The sequence below is a fragment of the Pristiophorus japonicus genome, chromosome 7 (genome assembly GCF_044704955.1).
Source record: "Pristiophorus japonicus isolate sPriJap1 chromosome 7, sPriJap1.hap1, whole genome shotgun sequence".
Taxonomy (NCBI): domain Eukaryota; kingdom Metazoa; phylum Chordata; class Chondrichthyes; family Pristiophoridae; genus Pristiophorus; species Pristiophorus japonicus.
Window position 1 is genome coordinate 209,487,742 of NC_091983.1, and position 23,504 is coordinate 209,511,245.

General features: G+C 43.4%; 1 protein-coding gene across 2 annotated transcripts in view; it reads right to left on the bottom strand.

The window, feature by feature from the left end:
• Positions 1-200: 200 nt before the first annotated feature.
• tmem87b (transmembrane protein 87B) overlaps positions 201-23,504 on the bottom strand; it is a 95,646-nt gene continuing 72,342 nt past the window's right edge. For both annotated transcript variants that reach the window (XM_070885750.1, XM_070885749.1), the window contains 8 exons: positions 21,814-21,918; positions 21,661-21,719; positions 20,566-20,669; positions 18,374-18,441; positions 17,888-17,955; positions 3,514-3,563; positions 2,922-2,952; positions 201-2,330 (listed from right to left, as the gene is read on the bottom strand). In XM_070885750.1, the coding sequence (XP_070741851.1) occupies positions 2,289-2,330; positions 2,922-2,952; positions 3,514-3,563; positions 17,888-17,955; positions 18,374-18,441; positions 20,566-20,669; positions 21,661-21,719; positions 21,814-21,918 (527 nt within the window). In that variant the 3' untranslated portion in view covers positions 201-2,288. The remainder of the gene's footprint in view (positions 2,331-2,921; positions 2,953-3,513; positions 3,564-17,887; positions 17,956-18,373; positions 18,442-20,565; positions 20,670-21,660; positions 21,720-21,813; positions 21,919-23,504) is intronic.

Consider the following 23,504-nt stretch of genomic DNA (forward strand, 5'->3'; position numbering starts at 1 on the left):
TGTTCATACATACGCGCCTTATTAGGTTAAACCAATCCCTCCCTTAAACAAGTGAGCAATATCTAGCAGCAGCTGGCGGTTACCATACCAAGTCTTGCTGTGCTGTGTGAATCAGAGTATTTATGGCCCAAAACAAGTTTAACACCTTTTCCAAATTAGAAAAACAGCAGTCCAGGAATTGTGCTTTTGTATTATATTTAATGGAGTAAAAAGGCTTTTTTACATCTTTAAAATCTCTTGACATATTTACCAGAAGAGGGACAGGAGGGAATAAAAATCATGATTTTACAGGCTATTTGCTCTAATGGAATTGAGATTAATCATTTCAGACTGCAATCAGTAGAAACAGACAGTTTGTAGGAATAATTTGATCTTAAGCAGACTAACATGGTTTGTTGAAGGGAAAATAATGAAAATGCATATTTCCTTTAACAAAAGAAAATCCTGATTTGTGGAAGGTTTGCAACTATCAAAATGCAAACATCAGTTTAAAAACCTTAATTTTGAAAAATACAATATTTACAATGATTGCTAATATCACCAGTTATTTGCATATTTAGTTAATAGTTTGACATGTAAACAAAAAAAAAATCTATTGCATAATTATTCAAAATAATTTACCATATTAAATACCTTCCATAACACCTCTCTTATTCTACTCAAACGGTATGCCTATGTCACAGTTTGTTTTGATGCTAGAAGAGAACTACATCTTAAGGTCCATGTATGAAACACTTTTAAAGCAGAGATAAGGACTGCAGCAACCATTAGGCAATATGCAGGCCACCAAAATAGATCAAATCTGTTGACAAGGTCGTCATCAATAACAACAGTGCATTAGAGCTCCAATGTGCTTTACCAGAGTGGTAGGACAGACTTGCAATTCCCATGTAACAAGGCCCTGATCTCAGCTGCTGTAAGTGTTAAGGGAAGAGGAGGAGAAGATACTGAGCAGAGGCAGGGGCTGGAGCGAAGGAAGAGAATCGGCAGCAACCCGAGGATGCCACTCTTGCACTCCATCAACAATCAAGGACCCACTTGAATCAAGGACATTAGCAGAAGAATGGCAGCACTGCACCTATCCAACCCAGGCAACGCTTTGTGGCATGGGAAAAAATAACTTCAAATATTTTTTTTAAATCTTTGCTTAGACTGCATCAAAAAAGCAAACTGTGACAGGAGCTATTGCTGTTACTCCAAACAGAGTGAAGACATTTGCATGCCCTCAGAGATCAGCTGAACACTTATTTTGTTTTGTGCCGTCAACCATACGCTAATGAATTCAGTACCACTATACTGTGTGTGCAATTCCAATATACTTTTTACATTGTACACCATTTTTGGGGAACCACAGAAGTTGATCAATACAAAACACAAGGGTACAAAGTTAAAAATAAAATTCACAAAATATTTTTGTGTCATCATTTGAGAGACCCCTGCTTGGTTAGATTTGGTTCTCTAACCTGGACATTCATAATACAATTATTTTCATGATATAATCTTTAAAAGATTACAATCGAGGTACTATAGAGCATGACTTTTCAGGTGCTCTCTATAATCCAGATTTTCGATGGTTTCTCTTCTGATATGGTCACAATAATAGTTTTTTTTTACAAAAAATAAGATACGAATGTCCCTATAGTGATATGTATCTATTGTATCCATATCATATTTTTACAATTAAAAGCAAAAGACAACTGTATTTATAAATGGTTTGTTCAGTATGCTGTGGGAAAATACTGCTCAGAACAGACATCAACTTTATAGGTGGGTCGGTGAAATTAAAACTTCCAAGGAACTGTAAATAGAATATTTCAAGATACTTCTTACACTATATAGGGTGGCATAATGGAATACTGTCTCAAGGACAACATTCTAAATCTGCATCAACCCACAGGAGTATTTCATTCCAAAAGGAGAGGGGGGGCGGGGGGGGGGAAGAGAGAGAAAGAGGGAAAGGAGGAATTACAAAAAATTGAAGTCTCGATAGTGTTTTGAAAGAGAATTGTAGTAAAGTCTGTTTGCAGTGCATAGATTATTAATTTTCTGGTGCGGTCTTCCACATTTATGCACTTCAAAAGGTAGAATTAAAAATAAAATTAGAACGCGAGAATTGCACATGAAGTAAACAAACACATTAGTGTTATCTCTGGTGGCCCATTTAACAATTCCAGCCATCTGCGACACTTCTTCCTTCACTCCCCTTGGACCGCACGCCGTGCAGAGGTTCGGCCACAAGGTCACAGTGAGTTTCACAGTAAAATACAGACTCGCACTGCACACAAACTTCATTCCATCTTTGACATTTCGTATTTGGTTGTCATTATTTCCTAATTTGAAAAGAGACCAAATTTTAAATTAATGGTGTTTTCATTAAATATAATTCAAACAAATATCATCCCTACTTTAATCACTTTTGCTATGCTCTCCTTGAATGTGACAGGCAGGTTTATCTGGTACATGCCAGCTCCACGATCACAACCATCCCATGGCATACCGGCAAGACACACTCACACAGCTTTGCATTGCTGATTCACGACATGAAAAGTTCCCAATCTTAGCCAAGCAATTCAGCTCGGCTCTTGACCATGCGCAGAACATCTTTACAAAATACAAGCAGTACCTAGGAAGTATGGGGCCTGTCCAAAACTCAGTACAGTGACTGTTTGGCAGAAAACATTGCAAAGTTTGTTGTACCCTGACCTCCTTCAGCAATAAGTTCAATGTAATGCAAGCACATAATGTTGACATCATTACTGAGCTACTTGCAGCTGAGCACTTAGTCTAGTAAACATCAAGCCATCTAGCAATTAAACAATATTATTTAGTGAGAGAAGGAACAGGCATGTTTCTGATACTGGCCGAACCTGTCTGTGAACCAGGTTTAATGGAACATAATGCTCAAGGAAGTGTGTACTTACTTCATCTGAATCCAACAACATGGGGAGTGCACTGAAACAAAAATAAAAGTTACATTGGGCAACGAGGATAGCACTGCTACAAATATTTCAATATTGCAACAGCAGACTGCAATTAATTAGGAAGCATTATTTGGGAGAAGCTGGCCTTTGTTTAAGGTTGGCTACAAGCTAAGTTTAACAGAAAGGGTACAAAAAGATGAATTTAACAGATATTCAAGTACACAACTGTGCAGTCAGATTACTGAATTAGGCATTGCTTTGTCATGGAGTGAAGGGAGAGGAGAGAGATGTTTGTTCGTTAACACAAGTTCTAACACAAGAAATCTGACAAACAATCGAGTTAAAAATTGAAATGTGATGTAAAACGGCACACAAATAAATAAAACAAGTTGTCTTAGGTCACCACAGTACACTTGTTAATGCTGTTGAGAAACCGCAGTGGCTGAGGCAAGGGAGCAGGTTGTGTTCTGCCATTTAGGAAATGGCACAGGGCATGGCACAAAAACCAAGTATAACAAAATTAAAATACTCAAAGCAAAGATCAGATCAGAAAGGATAGGCTGTAGAGATTTAATAAAATGCCGATAATTACACATCTGTAACAGAAGGGATGTTCTCTTCCACCCACTTTAAATCTTCATCCTATTTAAAAAAATATATATATTAAATGATGCCCTGGAAAAGCATATAAACTTGTACAAAATTTAAAAATGTCTGTTGGGAAAAAAAATGTATGTATGATTAGCGTAAATAACGGATGGATTGGAAAATTTTCACCAAGCATCACAAATACAAAAAAACGCAATCCTAATTACAATTAACATAAGAATACAAGAAAATCCTAAGCAGGAAAAGGATTCAAGCTCATCAAGCCCACTCCATCCAGAGTTCATGTATGATTATTGCACCTTGGACTTCACTCCCAAACTACCCGTTGTTCCCCTACTTCAGTTGCAGATCGAGGTATGTTTCATTCGTCAAGTTGGCAGAATATAACCCAGACCTACGGTTTCTCGCTAAAGACAGCAAACAAAACCCAATCACCGCCTCCAGAACCGTCTCTACGACTTCCCCAACAGTCAACACAGGCCCTCAATCATCAACGTTGGCATCAAAATTCCTGTCATTATATCATCACCGGAATCACCATGGAACGTCAAAAAAGCAGGGTGGGAAACCTTTCAAAGATCAGTTGACACCAACATCAGGTGAATTCCACCAACCACCAATGCCTTCAACAAATTTATAGGAAATATTAAAGCTGCCACAAAATGCAGTATATCTTGGGGGTTTAGAAAGACATATATTCCTTGTTGGACAGAAGAATGCAGGGCTCTCTACTAGGAATATTCGCTGAACAAGAACCCAGCCAAAGCAATGCTGGAGTCTTTGAACTTGGCGAGATGTGAAAGGTGGAGGAACCTTATGGAGAAGATTAACTTCACTCACTCCAGCAGAAAAGCCTGGGCCATGCTCCGTCAACTTGGCGGGGCAAATTCCGCCTATAAACAGAGGACGACCATCTGCATCCCACTTGATACAAACATCAAATGCTCCGGTGGACAAAGAATTTTGACGCCAGATGAAGTAGCAGCTTTTGACAAACTTGATGGTAGCACCAAGATAGTCAACTATGTCTGATCCATTCACCTTGGACGAGCGAAACGCAGCCCTGTCGACAACCAATTCTGGAAAAGCTGCTACTGCAGATGGTGTTTACCCAGCATTCTTAAAAGCATAGGGATCCAAAGATGGTTGACCTCCTTCTTCTCGAAAGTACTGGCAACTGGTAAAATTCCACCTATTTGGAGGGAGACTAAAAATAATTGTCTTCCTGAAGCAGGGGAAGAATGCTTGTGATAGAAACATAGGAAATAGATGCAGGAGTAGGCCATTTGGCCCTTCGAGCCTGCACCACAATTCAATAAGATCATGGCTGATCATTCCCTCAGTACCCATTTCCTGCTTTCTTTCCATACCCCTTGATCCCTTTAGCCGTAAGGGCCATATCTAACTCCCACTTGAATATATCCAATAAACTGGCATCAACTACTCTCTGCGGTAGAGAATTCCACAGGTTAACAACTCAGTGAAGAAGTTTCTCCTCATCTCAGTCTTAAATGGCCTACCCCTTATCCCAAGACTGTGTCCCCTGGTTCTGAACTTCCCCAACATCGGGAACCTTCTTCCTGCATCTAACCTGTCGCATCCCGTCAGAATTGTTATGTTTCTATGAGATCCCCGCTCATCCTTCTAAACTCCAATGTATAAAGGCCCAGTTGATCCAGTCTCTCCTCATGTCAGTCCTGCCATCCCGGGAATCAGTCTGGTGAACCTTCGCTACACTCCATCAATAGCAAGAACATCCTTCCTCAGATTAGGAGACCAAAACTGAACACAATATTCCAGGTGAGGCCTCACCAAGGCCCTGTACAACTGCAGAAAGACCTCCCTGCTCCTATACGCAAATCTCCTAGCTATGAAGGCCAATATACCATTTGCCTTCTTCACCGCCTGCTGTACCTGTATGCCAACTTTCAATGACTGACGTACCATGACACCCAGGTCTCGTTGTAACTCCCCTTTTTCTAATCTGCCGCCATTCAGATAATATTCTGTCTTCGCGTTTTTGCCACCAAAGTGGATAACCTCACATTTATCCACATTATACTGCACCTGCCATGCATTTGCCCACTCAGCTAGCCCACTCAGTAGCACCAAGATAGTCAACTATGTCTGATCCATTCACCTTGGACGAGCGAAACGCAGCCCTGTCGACAACCAATTCTGGAAAAGCGTTTTTGCCACCAAAGTGGATAACCTCACATTTATCCACATTATACTGCACCTGCCATGCATTTGCCCACTCAGCTAACCTGTCCAAGTCACCCTGCAGCCTCCTTGCGTCCCCCTCACAGCTCACACCGCCACCCTGTTTAGTATCATCTGCAAACTTGGAGATATTACACTCAATTCCTTCATCTAAATTATTAATGTATATTGTAAAGAGCTGGGGTCCCAGCACTGAGCCCTGCGGCACTCCACTGGTCACTGCCTGCCATTCTGAAAAGGACCCGTTTATCCCGACTCTCTGCTTCCTGTCTGCCAACCAGTTCTCTATCCACATCAGTATATTACCCCCAATACCATATGCTTTGATTTTGCACACCAATCTCGTGTGGGACCTTGTCAAAAGCCTTTTGAAAGTCCAAATACACCACATCCACTGGTTCTCCCTTGTCCACTCTACTAGTTACATCCTCAAAAAATTCCAGAAGATTTGTCAAGCATGATTTCCCCTTCATAAATCCATGCTGACTTGGACCGATCCTGTCACTGCTTTCCAAATGCGCTGCTATTTCATCCTTAATAATTGATTCCAACATTTTCCCCACTACTGATATCAGGCTAACCGGTCTATAATTACCCGATTTCTCTCTCCCTCTCTTTTTAAAAAGTGGTGTTACATTAGCTACCCTCCAGTCCATAGGAACTGATCCAGAGTCGATAGACTGTTGGAAAATGATGCCTCCAGCTACCGCCCGATCTCCTTACTTTGCACTTGTTGTAAAATGCTGGAAAGGCGACTAGTCTGTGAAGTAGTAGCCTCTCCACCATCGAGCCAACCCTTCCTAAAGAGCAAGCAGGCTTCCGGAGCGGCTGTAACTGCTACGACCAAGTGGTAATTGTTATGTCTGTAATGCACTTATGAATGACTCCACGAGGCAATGTGTTGTACTCAAACTGCAGTGACCTTGGTCCTTTATTCGTAACTCCAGAGTGAGGCACACCACACCTACGCCGCAAATATGCAGTCTCCAGAGAATACAACCGCTACACTAGCAAAGACATGCCAATCCAGGCCGACCTGAACAACCTATCAGCAACCCTTCTCAAATCTAAAAGGCCATTTTGGCCGAAGCCCAACAGCGATCTCCCCTCAGCCTTAATGACCAATCCCGAAATTCTTGGAAGAACTGTGACCTACAGAATGGAGGACCCCACAGTACAACCTGAAGGATTAAACGGTCCTCGAAAGAGTGGACAAACATCAACTGCCTGAGAACTGGTCATAGTAGATGCTATCACCTTCTCCATAGATGGAAAATTAAAGCATCCCCATCCTGCGACTGGAGCTCCTGATGCACATCATTGAGCACTGCCCTCAGAGGAAATTCACAAGCAACCGACAAGATATCCCACTGTTACACCAGGAGCTTTGGCCTGGATTTCAGACTTAGATATTGATGTTTAATTTGCTTTGTTACTACTATACGAAAGACAATGACTTGAAGGAAGGAATAGATATACTTGAAAGGAAACATTTGCATGGTTATGGGAGAACAGTGGGTGGGGGTTGGGGGGGGGCAGAGAGGTGGGACCCTTTCAAAGAGCCGGCACAGGCACGAATTGCCACCTTCTGTGCTGCAAGATGCCATGATTCAGACGACTATTATACTTTTTTGACTTGCCCTGAAAATAAAATTAATTAAGCATTGTTCTTAAATATCTCTGACCCTTAATCCTCCTTCTCAACAGATATCAATCCCGTTCCTTTTCAAAGGTGTTAACTGCATCCGAATCAACTTCCTTCTCTGGCAGTTGCTCCGATATAACCATTATATTTTATAAGTTGTAACTGTATTTTTTTTAAACTGGCGTCCTCTAGTCCTATGTTCATTATTTTGAAGATGTGCATCATATCTCTTAGTCGTTTCCCCAACAACAGGTTTAGTCAATTGTGCCTTTCTGTACAATTTGATCAATATTAGTAATAGCACTTGGTTTTAAAGACAACAATGGACCCTGATGGACTTGTGGAGCTAGTTAACCCAAGCAATTCAGAATACTCACTCTACTGCCTTACATATACTTTCTATATGCAAAGGTACTAGCTACGATTCTAATCTTCAAGATCGGCTCACAATTAGTCATGCCCTAGTTTGGATCACTACTGGCACCTCCATTCTTGCACATGGACGTTGAACTTATTGGGCCCAATTTTGGCCATGACTTGCATCAATTCTTTTGGAGTAAGTTGTTTTTTCTGTCGTAAGTTAGAAAATGCCATTTTCCACCAAACATTTTGATATGTCCTTACTACACAGTATAAATGCACACGAGGCCCATGCTTGAGAGGTCAGTATGTGACCTGTCCTTTATTTCTTAGCAGTCAAGTGATGAAAGTGGGTGGAGCTTCCCCTTTTATACCTGAAGGTCCAGGTTAGGAGTGTCTTCCACCTAGTGGTCAGTGTTCTCACTGTGTACAACTTAGGTCAGTTTATACATGGGTTACAATGCTGGTTGAATACATGACATCACCACCCCCCCCAAAGTCTTATTAGGATCACAGGTTGAGTCTCTCTGGTGGTTTACGCTCCCCTGTAGAGCGCCCGAGTTGGGGCTCCGGTTGTTGGGCGCTGGCCTGAGTGTCTGCTGTTTGCAGTGCCTCAGGCCTGTCCGGACTGCCCACAGTGACTGGGCTCTCCTCCCTTTGGTTCCGTTGTTCGGTCACCTGTGGTGGAGTGAACTCTATATCGTGTTCTTCCTCTGCTTCTTCTATGGGGTTGCTGAACCTCCTTTTTGTTTGATCCACATGTTTGCGGCAGATTTGTCCATTGGTAAGTTTAACTACCAGAATCCTATTTCCCTCTTTGACAACCACAGTGCCTGCGAGCCATTTGGGCCCTGCAGCGTAGTGGAGGACAAAAACAGGATCATTTAAATCAATACATCGCGCCCTCGCATTCCTGTCATGGTAGTCATATTGTGACTGGCGCCTGCTCTCGACAATTTCTTTCATGGTGGGGTGTATAAGGGATAATCGGGTTTTGAGCGTCCTTTTCATTAGCAGCTCTGCGGGTGGAACCCCTGTGAGCGAGTGTGGTCGGGATCTATAGGCCAACAGGAGGCGTGATAAGCGGGTTTGAAGGGAACCCCCTTGGAATCTGAGCATCTCCTGTTTGATTATCTGCACTGCTCGTTCTGCCTGGCCGTTTGAGGCCGGCTTGAACGGTGCCGTTCTAACATGGTTAATTCCATTGCCTGCCATGAAGTTCTGGAATTCAGTGCTTGTGAAGCACGGGCCATTGTCACTGACCAAGATGTCCGGTAGACCGTGGGCAGCGAACATTGCCCGTAGACTTTCTACCGTGGCAGAGGATGTGTTTGAATTTAAAATGTCACATTCGATCCATTTGGAGTAGGCGTCTACTACAACCAAAAACATTTTCCCCATGAAAGGACCTGCGTAGTCCACATGGATGCGTGACCAAGGCTTGGCGGGCCATGGCCAGGGGCTGAGGGGGGCTTCCCTGGGCGCATGGCCCAGCTGGGCACATGTGTTGCACCTGCGAACACAAAGTTCCAGATCTGCGTCTATCCCTGGCCACCAAACATATGACCTGGCAATTGCCTTCATCGTGACGATGCCCGGGTGCCCATTGTGGAGTTCTCTGATGAACACCTCTCTGTCCATCTGGGGCATGACTACGCGGTTTCCCCACAGTAGGCAATCGGCCTGAATCGAGAGTTCATCCTTGCGCCTGTGAAATGGTTTAAATTTCTCAGGGCATGCCCTCTGCGTGGCTGCCCAGTCCCCATTCAGGACACATTTCTTGACTAGAGACAATAGCGGTTCTCTATTTGTCCAGACTTTAATCTGACGGGCTGTCACGGGTGAGCCTTCGCTTCCGAAAGCTTCAACAGCCATGACCATCTCAGCACCATGCTCGGTAGCCCCCTCAGTGGTGGCTAGTGGGAGCCTGCTGAGTGCATCAGCGCAGTTTTCGGTGCCCGGTCTGTACCGAATTGTGTAGTCACAGGCAGCTAACGTGAGTGCCCACCTCTGTATGCGGGCCGATGCGTTTGCATTTATGGCCTTGTTGTCGGCCAAAAGGGACATTAGGGGTTTGTGATCTGTCTCCAGCTCAAATTTTCTGCCAAATAGGTGCTGGTGCATTTTCTTTACCGCATAGACACATGCGAGCGCCTCCTTTTCTACCATCCCGTAGCCCCTTTCTGCCTGGGACAGACTCCTGGAGGCATAAGCTACCGGCTGTAACTGACCCTTGGCATTGACATGCTGCAACACATACCCGACACCAGAGGACGACGCATCGCACGTTAACACAAGTTTCTTACATGGGTCATATAGCGTTAATAGATTGTTGGAACATAACAAATTGCGTGCTCTATTAAAAGCCCTTTCCTGGCTGTCCCCCCAGACCCATTCGCGACCTTTGCGTAGGAGCACGTGTAGCGGCTCTAGCAGCGTGCTCAATTTGGGAATGAAGTTACCAAAATAGTTCAGGAGCCCCAGGAACGAACGCAGCTCCGTCGTGTTACGGGGTCTGGGTGCTCGCTGGATCGCTTCCGTCTTGGATGCAGTAGGGCTGATCCCGTCTGCTGCTTACCCTCATCCCCAGGAATTCTACCTCTGGAGCTAGGAAGACGCACTTCGCCTTTTTCAGTCGCAGACCTACCCGGTCCAGTCTGCGTAGCACCTCCTCCAGGTTGTGGCGGTGTTCTTCAGTATCGTAACCCGTAATGAGGATGTCGTCCTGAAAAACCACCGTCCCTGGAATCGACTTGAGGAGGCTTTCCATATTTCGTTGGAAGATCGCGGCGGCCGAGCAAATCCCGAACGGACATCTGTTGTACTCAAACAACCCCTTGTGTGTCGTGATGGTGGTCAGTTTCTTCAACTCACTCGCCAGCTCCTGGGTCATGCAAGCTGAGGTCAGGTCCAATTTTGAAAAAAGTTTGCCACCGGATAGCGTCGCAAAGAGGTCCTCCGCTCTCGGTAGCGGGTACTGGTCTTGATAGTGGCCTTGTAATCGCCACATATCCTGACCGACCCATCCGCCTTGAGCACCGGCACAATCGGGCTCGCACAGTCACTGAATTCGACTGGCGAGATGATGCCTTCCCTCAACAGGCGGTCCAATTCGCCTTCTATCTTTTCCCGCATCACGTACGGCACCGCTCTGGCCTTGCGGTGTACTGGTCTGGCTTCCGGGTTTATGTGAATCACTACCTTGGCCCCCATGAAAGTGCCAATGCCGGGTTGAAATAATGAGTCAAATTTGTCCAGGACCTGTGAGCATGATACTCGCTCCACAGAGGAAATTGCATTGACATCGCTCCATTTCCAGTTCATGACAGCAAGCCAACTCCTCCCCAGTAGTGCGGGACCGTCCCCTGGGACAATCCAGAGTGGCAACCTGTTCTCCGAATCTTTGTGGGTCACGACTACCGTGGCGCTGCCTAGCACCGGAATGATCTGCTTTGTATAAGTCCGTAGCTGTGTGTCAATCGGCGATAATTTTGGCCTCCTGGCTTTGGATGCCCACAACTTTTCGAACTGTTTGATACCCATCAGGGACTGGCTGGCACCCGTGTCTAACTCCATTGATACTGGGATGCCATTGAGGAGCACTTTCATCATTATCGGTGGCGTCCTGGTGTATGAACTGTATACGTGCTCCACGTGAACTCGCTGAACTTTAGCTTCCAGCGATTTCCCCCAGTGTCCATTTCTGCAATTTCTGGAGGTATTTTGCTCATCTCTGCAAACTCCGGCTGAATGTATACCTCCACACCTCCAGCATGAGTTGCGGTTTGAAACAAAAGGTCCCTTGCCAGTCGATCGTCCCTGACTGCCTGTTATTGTCCTTGAGTGCACCATTAACAGGTGTTGATGGCCCCATTACTGGCCGCATTGTCCCTTGCAATGGCGTGAATCGCTGTTCAGCTTGCCATTGTCTCGGTCGAACTCCCCCTCTGGGTTCGACTACATGTTGGGGCATGCCTGACTGCCCTTGTCTGCCTGGAGAACTGTGTGCTGCTTTAACAATGTTGAATCTCTGTCCCAACCATTCCTTAATACAGTACCTCTCATCTGTTCTGCTAGTGGCCATGCTCGCATGGTTTAAATCCCAGTTTCTTGTCGCCATTGATACGTCCTTACCACACAGTATAAATGCACACGAGGCCCATGCTTGAGAGAAGGTCAGTCTGTGACCTGTCCTTTATTCCTTAGCACTCAAGTGATGAAGGTGGGTGGAGCTTCCCCTTTTATACCTGAAGGTCCAGGTTAGGAGTGTCTCCCACCTAGTGGTCAGTGTTCTCACTGTGTACAACTTAGGTCAGTTTATACATGGGTTACAATGCTGGTTGAATACATGACACATTTGCTCCAGAGTAAGTCAGTTATGTACGATTTTTTTTCGGTCAGGTTTTTTTCCCCCCAAAAGGGGACGTTCCCAGACACTTACATCAGTTTTGGCCATTTATGCCACTTTGGCCAGCAAAAACGTACTCCAGATCCACTTAGGTCAGCGTATGTGGCCAGCTCTGTAAAACCTTGCGTGCAGTTAAGAAAAAGCAGCGCACATTCAACAGGGATAGGGGAGGGAAGGGAACTGGAGAGGACCTCAACATACAGGCAGCAAACATTAAGGAAAAGCTCAAACCAAATAGAATAAAAGAAGTAGTAAATCCTACTGATTCCCGGGATGGCGGGACTGACCTATCAAGAAAGACTGGATCAACTGGGCTTGTATTCACTGGAGTTCAGAAGAATGAGAGGGGACCTCATAGAAACATATAAAATTCTGACAGGGTTAGACAGGTTAGATGCAGGAAGAATGTTCCCAATGTTGGGGAAGTCCAGAACCAGGGGTCACAGTCTAAGGATAAGGGGTAAGCCATTTAGGACCGAGATGCGGAGGAACTTCTTCACCCAGAGAGTGGTGAACCTGTGGAATTCTCTACCACAGAAAGTTGTTGAGGCCAATTCACTAAATATATTCAAAAAGGAGTTAGATGAGGTCCTTACTGCTAGGGGGATCAAGGGGTATGGCGAGAAAGCAGGAATGGGGTACTGAAGTTGAATGTTCAGCCATGAACTCATTGAATGGCGGTGCAGGCTAGAAGGGCCGAATGGCCTACTCCTGCACCTATTTTCTATGTTTCTATGTTTCTATGTTTCTACCTTATCTTTAAAGTCTGCCCGGGAAAGGCAACCGGCCAGCCAGTGCGAGAGGCCATTCGGCCTGCGATAGGGGAGGGAAGACGCACCGGAGATGTTGCAGCTGCTGGAGCTGCAGCACGTTTAATCGCCGGGGGCGGGGGGGGGGGGAGAGGAGGAGAAAGAGAGCCCGCCGAGCCACCCGAGGAGGTCTGCCTGGGAAAAGCAGCGGGCCAGCCTGTGTGTGAGGCCATTCGGCCTGGGATAGGGGAGAGAAGTTGCAGCTGCTGGAGCCAAGTTTTCTTTCTATCGCTGTCTATTGCGCATGCACGCATGTCGGGGCCTGCACCACTGCGTATGCGCAAAGGTGCGGCAGTGTTTTCGGCACGGGCGTTTGGCTCCGTCCCCCACTTCAACATCGAAGCCACGCCAGGGCTTCAAGGACTGCACGCAGCGGCCAGGATGAAGCGGGTTTTTGCCGGCGCCGTTTCCAGCGCGCAAAGTCGGCGTGCTTGAGGTCAGTGCGCCGATAAAACTTGGGGAAAATCTAGCCCATTGGTTCTTCAAGGTTGCTGAATTTCTTACCTTCCAATGACTCTCCTAATCAGTCCCATACTTTCTGGGATATACTGAAGGCTTTTTCCGAGAAGAGGCAAAATGCCACACTGCTGTACCCATAAGAGGCAAAAGCAATTGGCAATAGACAGGAACACAAGAACAGGAGATGGCTATTCAGCCCATTGACCTTGCTCTGTCATTTTGTTAACCATGGCAGCTATTTTTTAAATCTCAGTTCCTTGCCCTTTCACCATTCCCCTTGATGTCCTTACCTCCGAAATCAGCTCTCCCATTTGACACCCAAGTTGATTCTGCATCTGTGGCCTGCTGTGGCAGTACATACTACATTTCTCACCTTGAAGAATTTTTAACAAATTTGCTTTGAATCAGCTTAGTTTGAATTTTATGATATCCTTTTCTGGATTCCTCTACTATCTCATTTCTTATCAAACGTGTCATTTTCCTTCATTGTTTAAACACTCAGATCACCCCTTATCCTGCTCACTACATAATCGAAGTTTACCCAAATTCTCATCATGGTTAATCCCTTCATCGCAAATATCATCCTTGAGAGTCACTGCTTGAACTTTCTCAAAAGGCCAGCACTGCACAAAACTGAACACACGAGTCTAACTGAGGTCTGACAAGTGCTCTGCATAATTGCAGTAATATTTCCTTTATGTTCTAGATGAACTAAGATGAAGGTAAGATGAAAGGAAAATCATGTTTGACAAACCTACTGGAGTTTTTTGAGGGTGTAACTAATAGAATAGATAAGGGAGAACCAGTGGATGTAGTGTATTTGGATTTTCAGAAGGCCTTTGATAAAGTTCTACATAAGAGGTTAGTGTGCAAAATTAAAGCACATAGGATTGGGGGCAATATACTGGCATGGATTGAAAATTGGTTGATATCCTGAGAGTAGGAATAAACAGGTCTTAAATACATATAAAAAATGCTTTGGATGGAATCAAATGTAATATTTTGAAGTTTGCTGACGACACAAAGCTAGGAGGGATTGAGAGTTGTGAGGAGGATGCAAAGACGCTGCAAGGTGATTTAGATAGGTTGAGTGAGTGGGCAAACACATGGCAGATGCAGCATAACATGGATAAATTTGAAGTTATCCACTTTGGTGGGAAAAACATAAAGACAAAGTATTATTTAAATGGTGATAGCTTGGGAAATGTCAATGTACAGAGGGACCTGGGTGTCCTTGTACACCAGTCATTGAAAGCAAACATGCAGGTGCAGCAAGCAGTTAGGAAGGCAAATGGTATGTTGCCCTTCATTGCAAAAGAAATTGAGTACAGGAGCAAGGGTGTCTTACTACAGTTATACAGGGCCTTGGTGAGACCGCACCTGGAGTATTGTGTGCAGTTTTGGTCTCCTACCAAAGAAAGGATATATTTGTCATAGACGGAGTGCAGCGAAGGTTTGCCAGACTGAATCCTGGGATGGCAGGACTGTCGTATGAGGAAAGATTGGGTCGACTGAGCCGATTTTCACATGAGTTTAGAAGAATGAGAAGGAAATCTCATTGAAACATATAAAATTCTGACAGGACTGGACAGACTGAATGCGGGGAGGATGTTTCCCCTGGCTGGGAAGTCTAGAACAAGGGGTCACAGTCTCAGGATACGGGGTAGGAAATTTAGGACTGAGATGATGAGAAATTTCTTCACTCAGAGAGTGGTGAACCTGTGGAATTCTCTGCCACAGAAGGCTGTGGAGGCTAAGTCACTGAATATATATTTAAGAAGGAGATAGATAGATTTCTAGACACAAAAGACATCAAGGGGTATGGGGGAAAAGCAGGAATATGGTGTTGAGATCGAGAAGCGGCCATGATCATACTGAATGGAGGTGCAGGCTCGAAGGGCTGAATGGCCTACTCCTGCTCTTATTTTCTATGTTTCTAACTAGAAAGAGAAATGAAGGGAATGGAAAGACTTAAGAGAACGAGCATTTATACAGCGCCTTTTACATCGTAAAACATCCCAAGGCACCTCAAATGAGTGTAAGTCAGACAAATAAGGAGATATTAGGAGAGGTGATTAAAAGCTTGAACATAAAGGTAGTTTTTAAAGGAGCATCTTAAGGAAAAAAGAGAAGCGCAGAGGTTTAGGGAGAGAATTCCAGACATTAAGGCCGTGATAGCTGAATGCATGACCACTAATGGTAGAGTTAGGGTTTGGGGAAGGCACAATAGGCCAGAGTTGGAAGAATACAGAATTTTGGAGGGTTAGAAACATAGAAAATAGGTGCAGGAGTAGGCCATTCGGCCCTTCGAGCCTGCACCACCATTCAATAAATCATGGCTGACCATTCACCTCAGTACCCCTTTACTGCTTTCTCTCCATACACCTTAATCCCTTCAGCCGTAAGGGCCATATCTAACTCCCTCTTGAATATATCCAATGAACTAGCATCAACAACTCTCTGCTGTAGGGAATTCCACAGGTTAACAACTCTCTAGAGTGAAGAAGTTTCTCCTCATCTCAATGGCTTACCCCTTATCCTGGACTTCCCCAACATTGGGAACATTCTTCCCGCATCTAACCTGTCCAGTCCCGTCAGAATTTTATATGTTTTATGAGATCCCCTCTCATCCTTCTAAACTCCAGTGAATAAAGGCCCAGTCGATCCAGTCTCTCCTCATATGTCAGTCCAGCCATCCTTGGAATCAGTCTGGTGAAACTTCGCTGCATTCCCTCAATAGCAAGAATGTCCTTCCTCAGATTAGATCAAAACTGAACACAATATTCCAGGTGAGGCCTCACTAAGGCTCTGTACAACTACAACCCTGCTCCTATACTCAAATCCTCTCGCTATGAAGGCCAACATATCATTTGCTTTCTTCACCGCCTGCTGTACCTGCATGCCAATTTTCAATGACTGATGTACCATGACACCCAGGTCTCGTTGCACCTCCCCTTTTCCTAGTCTGCCACCATTCAGATAATATTCTGCCTTTGTGTTTTTGCCCCCAAAGTGGATAACCTCACATTTATCCTATGCATTTGCCCACTCACCTAACCTGTCCAAGTCACTCTGCAGCCTCTTAGCGTCCTCCTCACAGCTCACACCGCCACCCAGTTTAGTGTCATCTGCAAACTTGGAAATATTACACTCAATTCCTTCATCCAAATCATTAATGTATATTGTAAATAGCTGAGGTCCCAGCACTGAGCCCTGCAGCACCCTACTAGTCACTGCCTGCCATTCTGAAAAGGACCTGTTTATCCCGACTCTCTGCTTCCTGTCTGCCAACCAGTTCTCTATCCATGTCAGTGCATTACCCCCTATACCATGTGCTTTAATTTAACACACCAATCTCTTGTGTGGAACCTTGTCAAAAGCCTTTTGAAAGTCTAAATACACCACATCCACTGGTTCTCCCTTGTCCACTTTACTAGTTACATCCTCAAAAAATTCCAGAAGATTTGTCAAGCATGATTTCCCTTTCATAAATCCATGTTGACTTGGACTGATCCTGTCACTGCTTTCCAAATGCGCTGTTATTTCATCTTTAATAATTGATTCCAACATTTTCCCTACTACTGATGTCAGGCTAACCGGTCCAAAATTACCCGTTTTCCCTCTCCCTCCCTTTTAAAAAAAAGTGGTGTTACATTAGCTACCCACCAGACCATAGGAACTGATCCAGAGTTGATAGACTGTTGGAAAATGATCACCAATGCATCCACTATTTCTCAGGCCACTTCCCTAAGTACTCTGGGATGCAGACTATCAGGCCCCCGGGGATTTATCGGCCTTCAGTCCCATCAATTTCCCTAACACAATTTCCCGCCTAATAAGGATATCCTTCAGTTCCTCTTTCTCACTAGACCCTCGGTCCCCTAGTACTTCTGGAAGGTTATTTGTGTTTTCCTTCATGAAGACAGAACCAAAGTATTTGTTCAACTGGTCTGCCATTTCTTTGTTCCCCATTATAAATTCACCTGAATCTGACTGCAAGGGACCTATGTTCATCTTCACTAATCTTTTTTTCTTCACATATCTATAGAAGTTTTTGCAGTCAGTTTTTATGTTTCCGGAAAGCTTCCTCTCATACTCTATATTTTCCCCCTCCTAATTAAACCCTTTGTCCTCCTCTGCTGAATTCTAAATTTCACCCAGTCCTCAGGTTTGCTGCTTTTTCTGGCCAATTTATATGCCTCTTCCTTGGATTTAACACTATCCTTAATTTCCCTTGTTAGCCACGGTTGAGCCACCTTCCCCTGCAGGAGATGTTAGAGATAAGAAGGCGTGAGGCCATGGAGTGATTTGGACACAGTAATATGCACACACCTTGACATCTGAAAAATCAAATGTTGAACATTTTCAATATATTTCAAACCTACCCACGATCAATAATTTACATCTGAATGTTTACAAGTATTGTGTCCACAACTTGATCATCATAACTCACCATATGTGAAGCTGATTTTGCGATCCCATTAATTTCCCCTTTGGATGATCTCAGCTTTATTCCATCAGCTATAGAGTGCACAACAAAAATGGATCGTTTGAGTGAGATAAAATGTAGCAGTACACATTAAGTAAAAAAAGACAAAAAATATAGACAATGAGTTGGCTTATCGAACAGCAGGAATTCCTAATTACTACTCTTGGAAAAGGTCAACTGGTATGTGACAACTTCAGAAAATCCATGTAGATACAGAACAGACTTGCATACAGTATATCTCTAATCATTTTCACTGCGCTAAACAATCTTGTGATAAGACATGACTAATATTTGTTCTACACTATGTGGGATCTTGCTGAGCAAACAATGGCTGTCATATTTCCCTATAATTAAACGGCACATCCAATGTAAATGAAGTACGTCAAACCATTTCTGAGAATGTGATAAGGTGCTATCGAAATGCAAGTTTATGTGCATATGCATACATACCAAAGTTTTCTCCAATCAGTTCATTAATTTCATCATCTGGATCATCAATAAGAGGGGTAAACGCATACCTGAAGTTGAAAAACACCAGAAAGAAATATCGAATCAAAAAATATATGGACAATTTTTGGAAAAAATCAATCCTCCTCCCCGGAAAGTAACGACTCATTCTGGGGTATGGTCCCATAGCTGCTAGCAGCCTCATTATCTCTCTCAAGTAACACTTCCGGCATGAGCCTAGACACTTCAAGGCCAAGGTATTACAACTGAACCTCAGCAGACAGAGGTGAAATGTAGCACCTTTGTAACACACTGGCCTAAAGCGGCTATTTCAACACACAACACTGCTGCCACTTTATCCAAATATAAAATTCAGTAACACACCATGCTGTTTTTTTTTTAATCCAGAGTATTTAGGAGAAACTTGGGCTTTTACAGCATGATAGGTTTAATCATGTGACTTTCAAACTAGACTTGAAAAGAATTTTTAATGTTGCTTGCAAGTTTTGACAACTCAAGAAATCTCAAATGTCTGATTTTTTTTGAAAACAGCTGTAAGCTAAATGTAAAACTGAAGAATTGTGCATTGGGAGTTTATAACACCAGCAGTTCAGAAGAACATAAGAAATAGGAGGAGTAGGCCATACGGTCCCTCGACCCTGCTCCACTATTTAATACGATCATGGCTGATCCGATCAAGGACTCAGGTTCACTTTCCTGCCCGCTCCCCATAATCTCTTATCGGTTAAGAAACTGTCTCTCTCTGTCTTAAATTTATTCAATGTCCCAGCTTCCACAGCTCTCTGAGGCAGCAAATTCCACAGATTTACAACCCTCTGAGAGAATAATTTCCTCCTCATCTCAATTTTAAATGGGCAGCCCCTTATTCTAAGATCGTGCCCTCTAGTTCTAGTCTCCCCAATCAGTGAAACATTCTCTCTGCATCAACCTTGTCAAGCCCCCTCATAATCTTATAGGTTTCGATAAGATCACCTCTCATTCTTCTGAATTCCAACAAGTGGAGACCCAACCTACTCAACCTTTCCTCATAAATCAACCCCCTCATCTCTGGAATCAACCTAGTGAACCTTCTCTGAACTGCCTCCAAAGCAAGTATATCCTTTCTTAAATATGGAAACCAAAACTGTACGCAGTATTCTAGGTGTGGCCTTACCAATACCCTTTAATCTGTAGCAAGGCTTCTCAGCTTTTATACTCCATCCCCTTTGCAATAAAGGCCAAGATTGACCTTCCTGATTACTTGCTGTACCTGCATACTAACCTTTTGTGTTTCATGTGCCAGGATCCCTAGGTCCGACTGTACTGCAGCACTTTGCAATTTTTCTCCTTTTAAATAATAACTTGCTCTTCGATTTTTTCTGCCAAAATGCATAACCTCACACTTTCCAACATTATACTCCATCTGCCAAATTGTTGCCCACTCATTTAGTCTATCTATGTCCTTTTGCAGGTTTTTTGTGTCCTCCTCACACATTGCTTTTCCTCCCATCTTTGTACCAACAGCAAACTTGGCTACGTTATACTCGTTCCCTTCATCCAAGTCGTTAATATAGATTGTAAATAGTTGGGGTCCCAGCACTGATCCCTGCAGCATCCACTGGTTACTGATTGCCAAGCCGAGAATGAACCATTTATACCATTTAACCCGACTCTGTTTTCTGTTAGCCAATCTTCTATCCATGCTCATATATTACCCCCAACCCCGTGAACTTTTATCTGTGCACTAACTTTTTATGTGGCACCTTGTATTCTTTTTAATACAGAAATGCTAAGACAGTTTCTAAAGGAATTAAATTACCAAAATGTCCACTTTGGGCGGCAGTGAAATCTTGATTAAAGCAATTCACTGGGGAAGTTTAATAGTTTTAATAACGTGCCTGAAAAATTGTCATGAAATTTAGTCCAATTCACTGTGGAGTTTTTTTTCCTGTGGTTTACCCTCTGCATTCCCACCCCATCACTATCTAATCCGAAAACAGGGAAGCTAAATCATCCACGTCGCACTCATGCACTACCCAGCTGGCATTTAAAAGGCAACAGTGTCAAGAGATTTGGAACAGATTGCCTGTCTGCAACTGTAGATGGCAATAGGACAAACTAAAGGAAGGCAAAGGGGCAAAAGAAATTGAGGAAATAAATATTTCAAATATGCATTAAACATTAGAAAGTGATACCTCTGATTATTTGCTGATGGTCTCCAGAGGAACATTATGACTAAGAGAATGACAGAAAAAAGGAGTCTCCAGAAAGCATCATCAACCCATAGCTCCATCCAATCCTGTTAATTTTAAAAGACAGATAAATATAATCAATACAAATTGGAAGTTTGAATAAGAAACACACTCAAATTACCCCAATTGTGGAGGACTGCCATCAAATGGAGTAAAACTCTACCTTGATAGAGATTTTTAATGCAGTCCAGCCACAACAAGACTGATTTTTGGCAAGTGTTTACAACCTAGCACATATTTTGAAACCTCCTAAACTGCATGTTTGTACTATAATCTCCATTGAAGTAACAACTCAATTCTAAAGTCCAGTGTCTCCCCATGCCTGACTGAAGGCAAGTAAGTAATCTGCTTCTAAGCCTCCACCAATTCCACTCTGAAAAAGTAAGAAGCTCAACCACACAAACTAAGGTGGTCCATGGTTCGATCCCAGTATTTGCAGAGTTAGCTGATCTCAACCAAGCCAGCGGTAGCAGGGTTCTACAAGTGAGCTCTATCTCTGGCACAATCAGGAGAAAATGGTCACGGTTAATACTCTTTGTCATTGTCTACTATACACTGGTGTGGGCATTTGGCAAGTCCAGGATTGGGAACTCTGCCACAGTCACGGTCATTTAACAGACAATGCAAATAATCTTTATTTTTCAGGAACCTGTGTGACAAGAAAATTAGCAAATCAGTTCACTCAACTAATGATAAGGACCATATTTCATTGCTTTATTAGGGAACCCATGACAAAGTAGGCAGTAGCACCAGTTGACCGTCCCTCTGCCAACTCTCAACAATTGTGCTTTTAAGGGCCTAAAGGGTTATGCGTATCAAATATTGATACTGGTATTTAAGGCACAGTGGGGCAGAGCACTGGAGCACTAATTCTGCTTCTGAATCATTAGCACCCAAGTGAGATAAGGCCTCCAATATATTCTATTGCGAATTGTTAAGATTAATTTTGAATACACTCAGTCTTAAGCAGGTTCCACAACACTTTGAAAAGGGCAAACAAAAAATCATTTTAATAAATAAAATATTTGAATAACTTACTGACTGACATGCCGTCAATCTGAACTTTTTGGTTGTCCAGACCATAAAACCAACTGATGCTAGAAAATTAAGACAGTTGCATTAATACACAAAGGAATCTATAACAGTTCAAATCACTTGAGGAACCTGAATACATTGAAAATAAGAACTTACCTATTATTGCCAAAATTAACGTATTGGTAAAATGTCTGTATAGCGATAGTTTCACTGCATTTTTCCTTAATTTCAAAGTCTTAATTGTTTGAGCCAGGCTGACAAATATGTAACAAAAGCTAAGGAAAATGGCTTCAATAACCATGAATTGAAACAAAAACATTGAGTTTTAAAGGATTACATCACTATATGCATCATTGAAATGTTAATTCACCAAAACACTGAAATCTAAACCACAAAATTCCCAACAACCAAACCTTCCCTCCCCCATTCCAATTTTCTCCTTCACTCTTGAAGACATGTAATTCCTCAGGTACCAGCAGTTCTCCTGTACCTCATGCATGAACATAGTGCACAGAGGCTACTAAATAATGGGAGCCATTGTAACAAGCTTAACCCTATTTTCACTTGTCAGTCATCCACACACATCACCTGACTGATTTTTTTTTTCTTCTCCTAGCCTGGGGATATCAAGGTCAACTGAAACACCTTTAACCATCATCTTGGCCGAGATTGACTAACTCAAGAAAAAGCAGGGATCAAAATAAAGACCTTATTGGTCTGCATGGCTCAGGGCTACATTAAGTAGATTTATCTTCTGAACCATCTGAATTCCCTTCTCTCACCACACCTGTTCTTTTGTTAGTTCCTTTGGGCTCCAAATGCTGTTTTTTTTTTAAATTTCCTTGATCATTCAAGATTATCCATCTCTTTTTTGGCTTGTCTTTTTCTTACCATCATCTCCTTTCGTCACCACTTGCTCTACAAATAACTAACAGAATCTGTTAGCTAACCCCTTCCAAACTTCATGTAAATATGAGCATGAACCACTCCCAGGTAGGTACTGTCCATTGTAGAAAGAAGCTAGTTCACATTAGAACTATGGTTGTGCAAGTTTCTTTTTTGTAAATCCATGGGATTTAATTACCACCATATTGGGTAGTGCAATGTACAATGTCTGATACTCGAGTATGACAACCACAAAGTATACACCAGCAAATGGAATTTAAATCGGAGAAGCTTGAGGTAATGCACTTGGGGAGGGCTAATAAAGAAAGGGTACACACATTAAACGGTAGGCCACTTAGAAGTGTAGATGAACAAAGGGACCTTGGAGTGCTTGTCCACAGATCTCTGAATGTAGCAAGCCATGTGGCTAAGGTGGTTAAGAAGGCATACGGAATGCTTGCCTATATTGGCCAAGGAATAGAATACAAGAGCAGGGAGATTATGCTTAAATTGTCTAATACATTAGTTAGGCCACAGCTGGAATACTGCGTGCCGTTCTGGTCACCACATTACAGGAAAGATGTGATTGCACTGGAGAGGGTTCAGAGGAGATTTATGAGGATGCTGCCTGGAATAGAGAATTTTAGCTATGAGGACAGATTGGATAGGCTGGGTTTGTTTTCCTTGGAACAGAGGAGGCTGAGGGGAAACCTCACTGGAGGTAATTAAAATATTGAAGGGCCTGGATATACCAAGGGTCTATTTCCCTTGGTGGAGGGGTCAATTACAAGGGGGCATAGGTTTAAGGTGGTTGGTGGAAGTTCAGAGAGGATTTGAGGGGAAGCTTCTTCACTCAGAGGGTTGTGGGGATCTTGAACTCACTGCCTGGAAGGGTGGTGGAGGCAGAAACCCTCACCACATTGAGGGTGAGGCGTGAGTCCGGGGATCAGCAGAGGCCTATA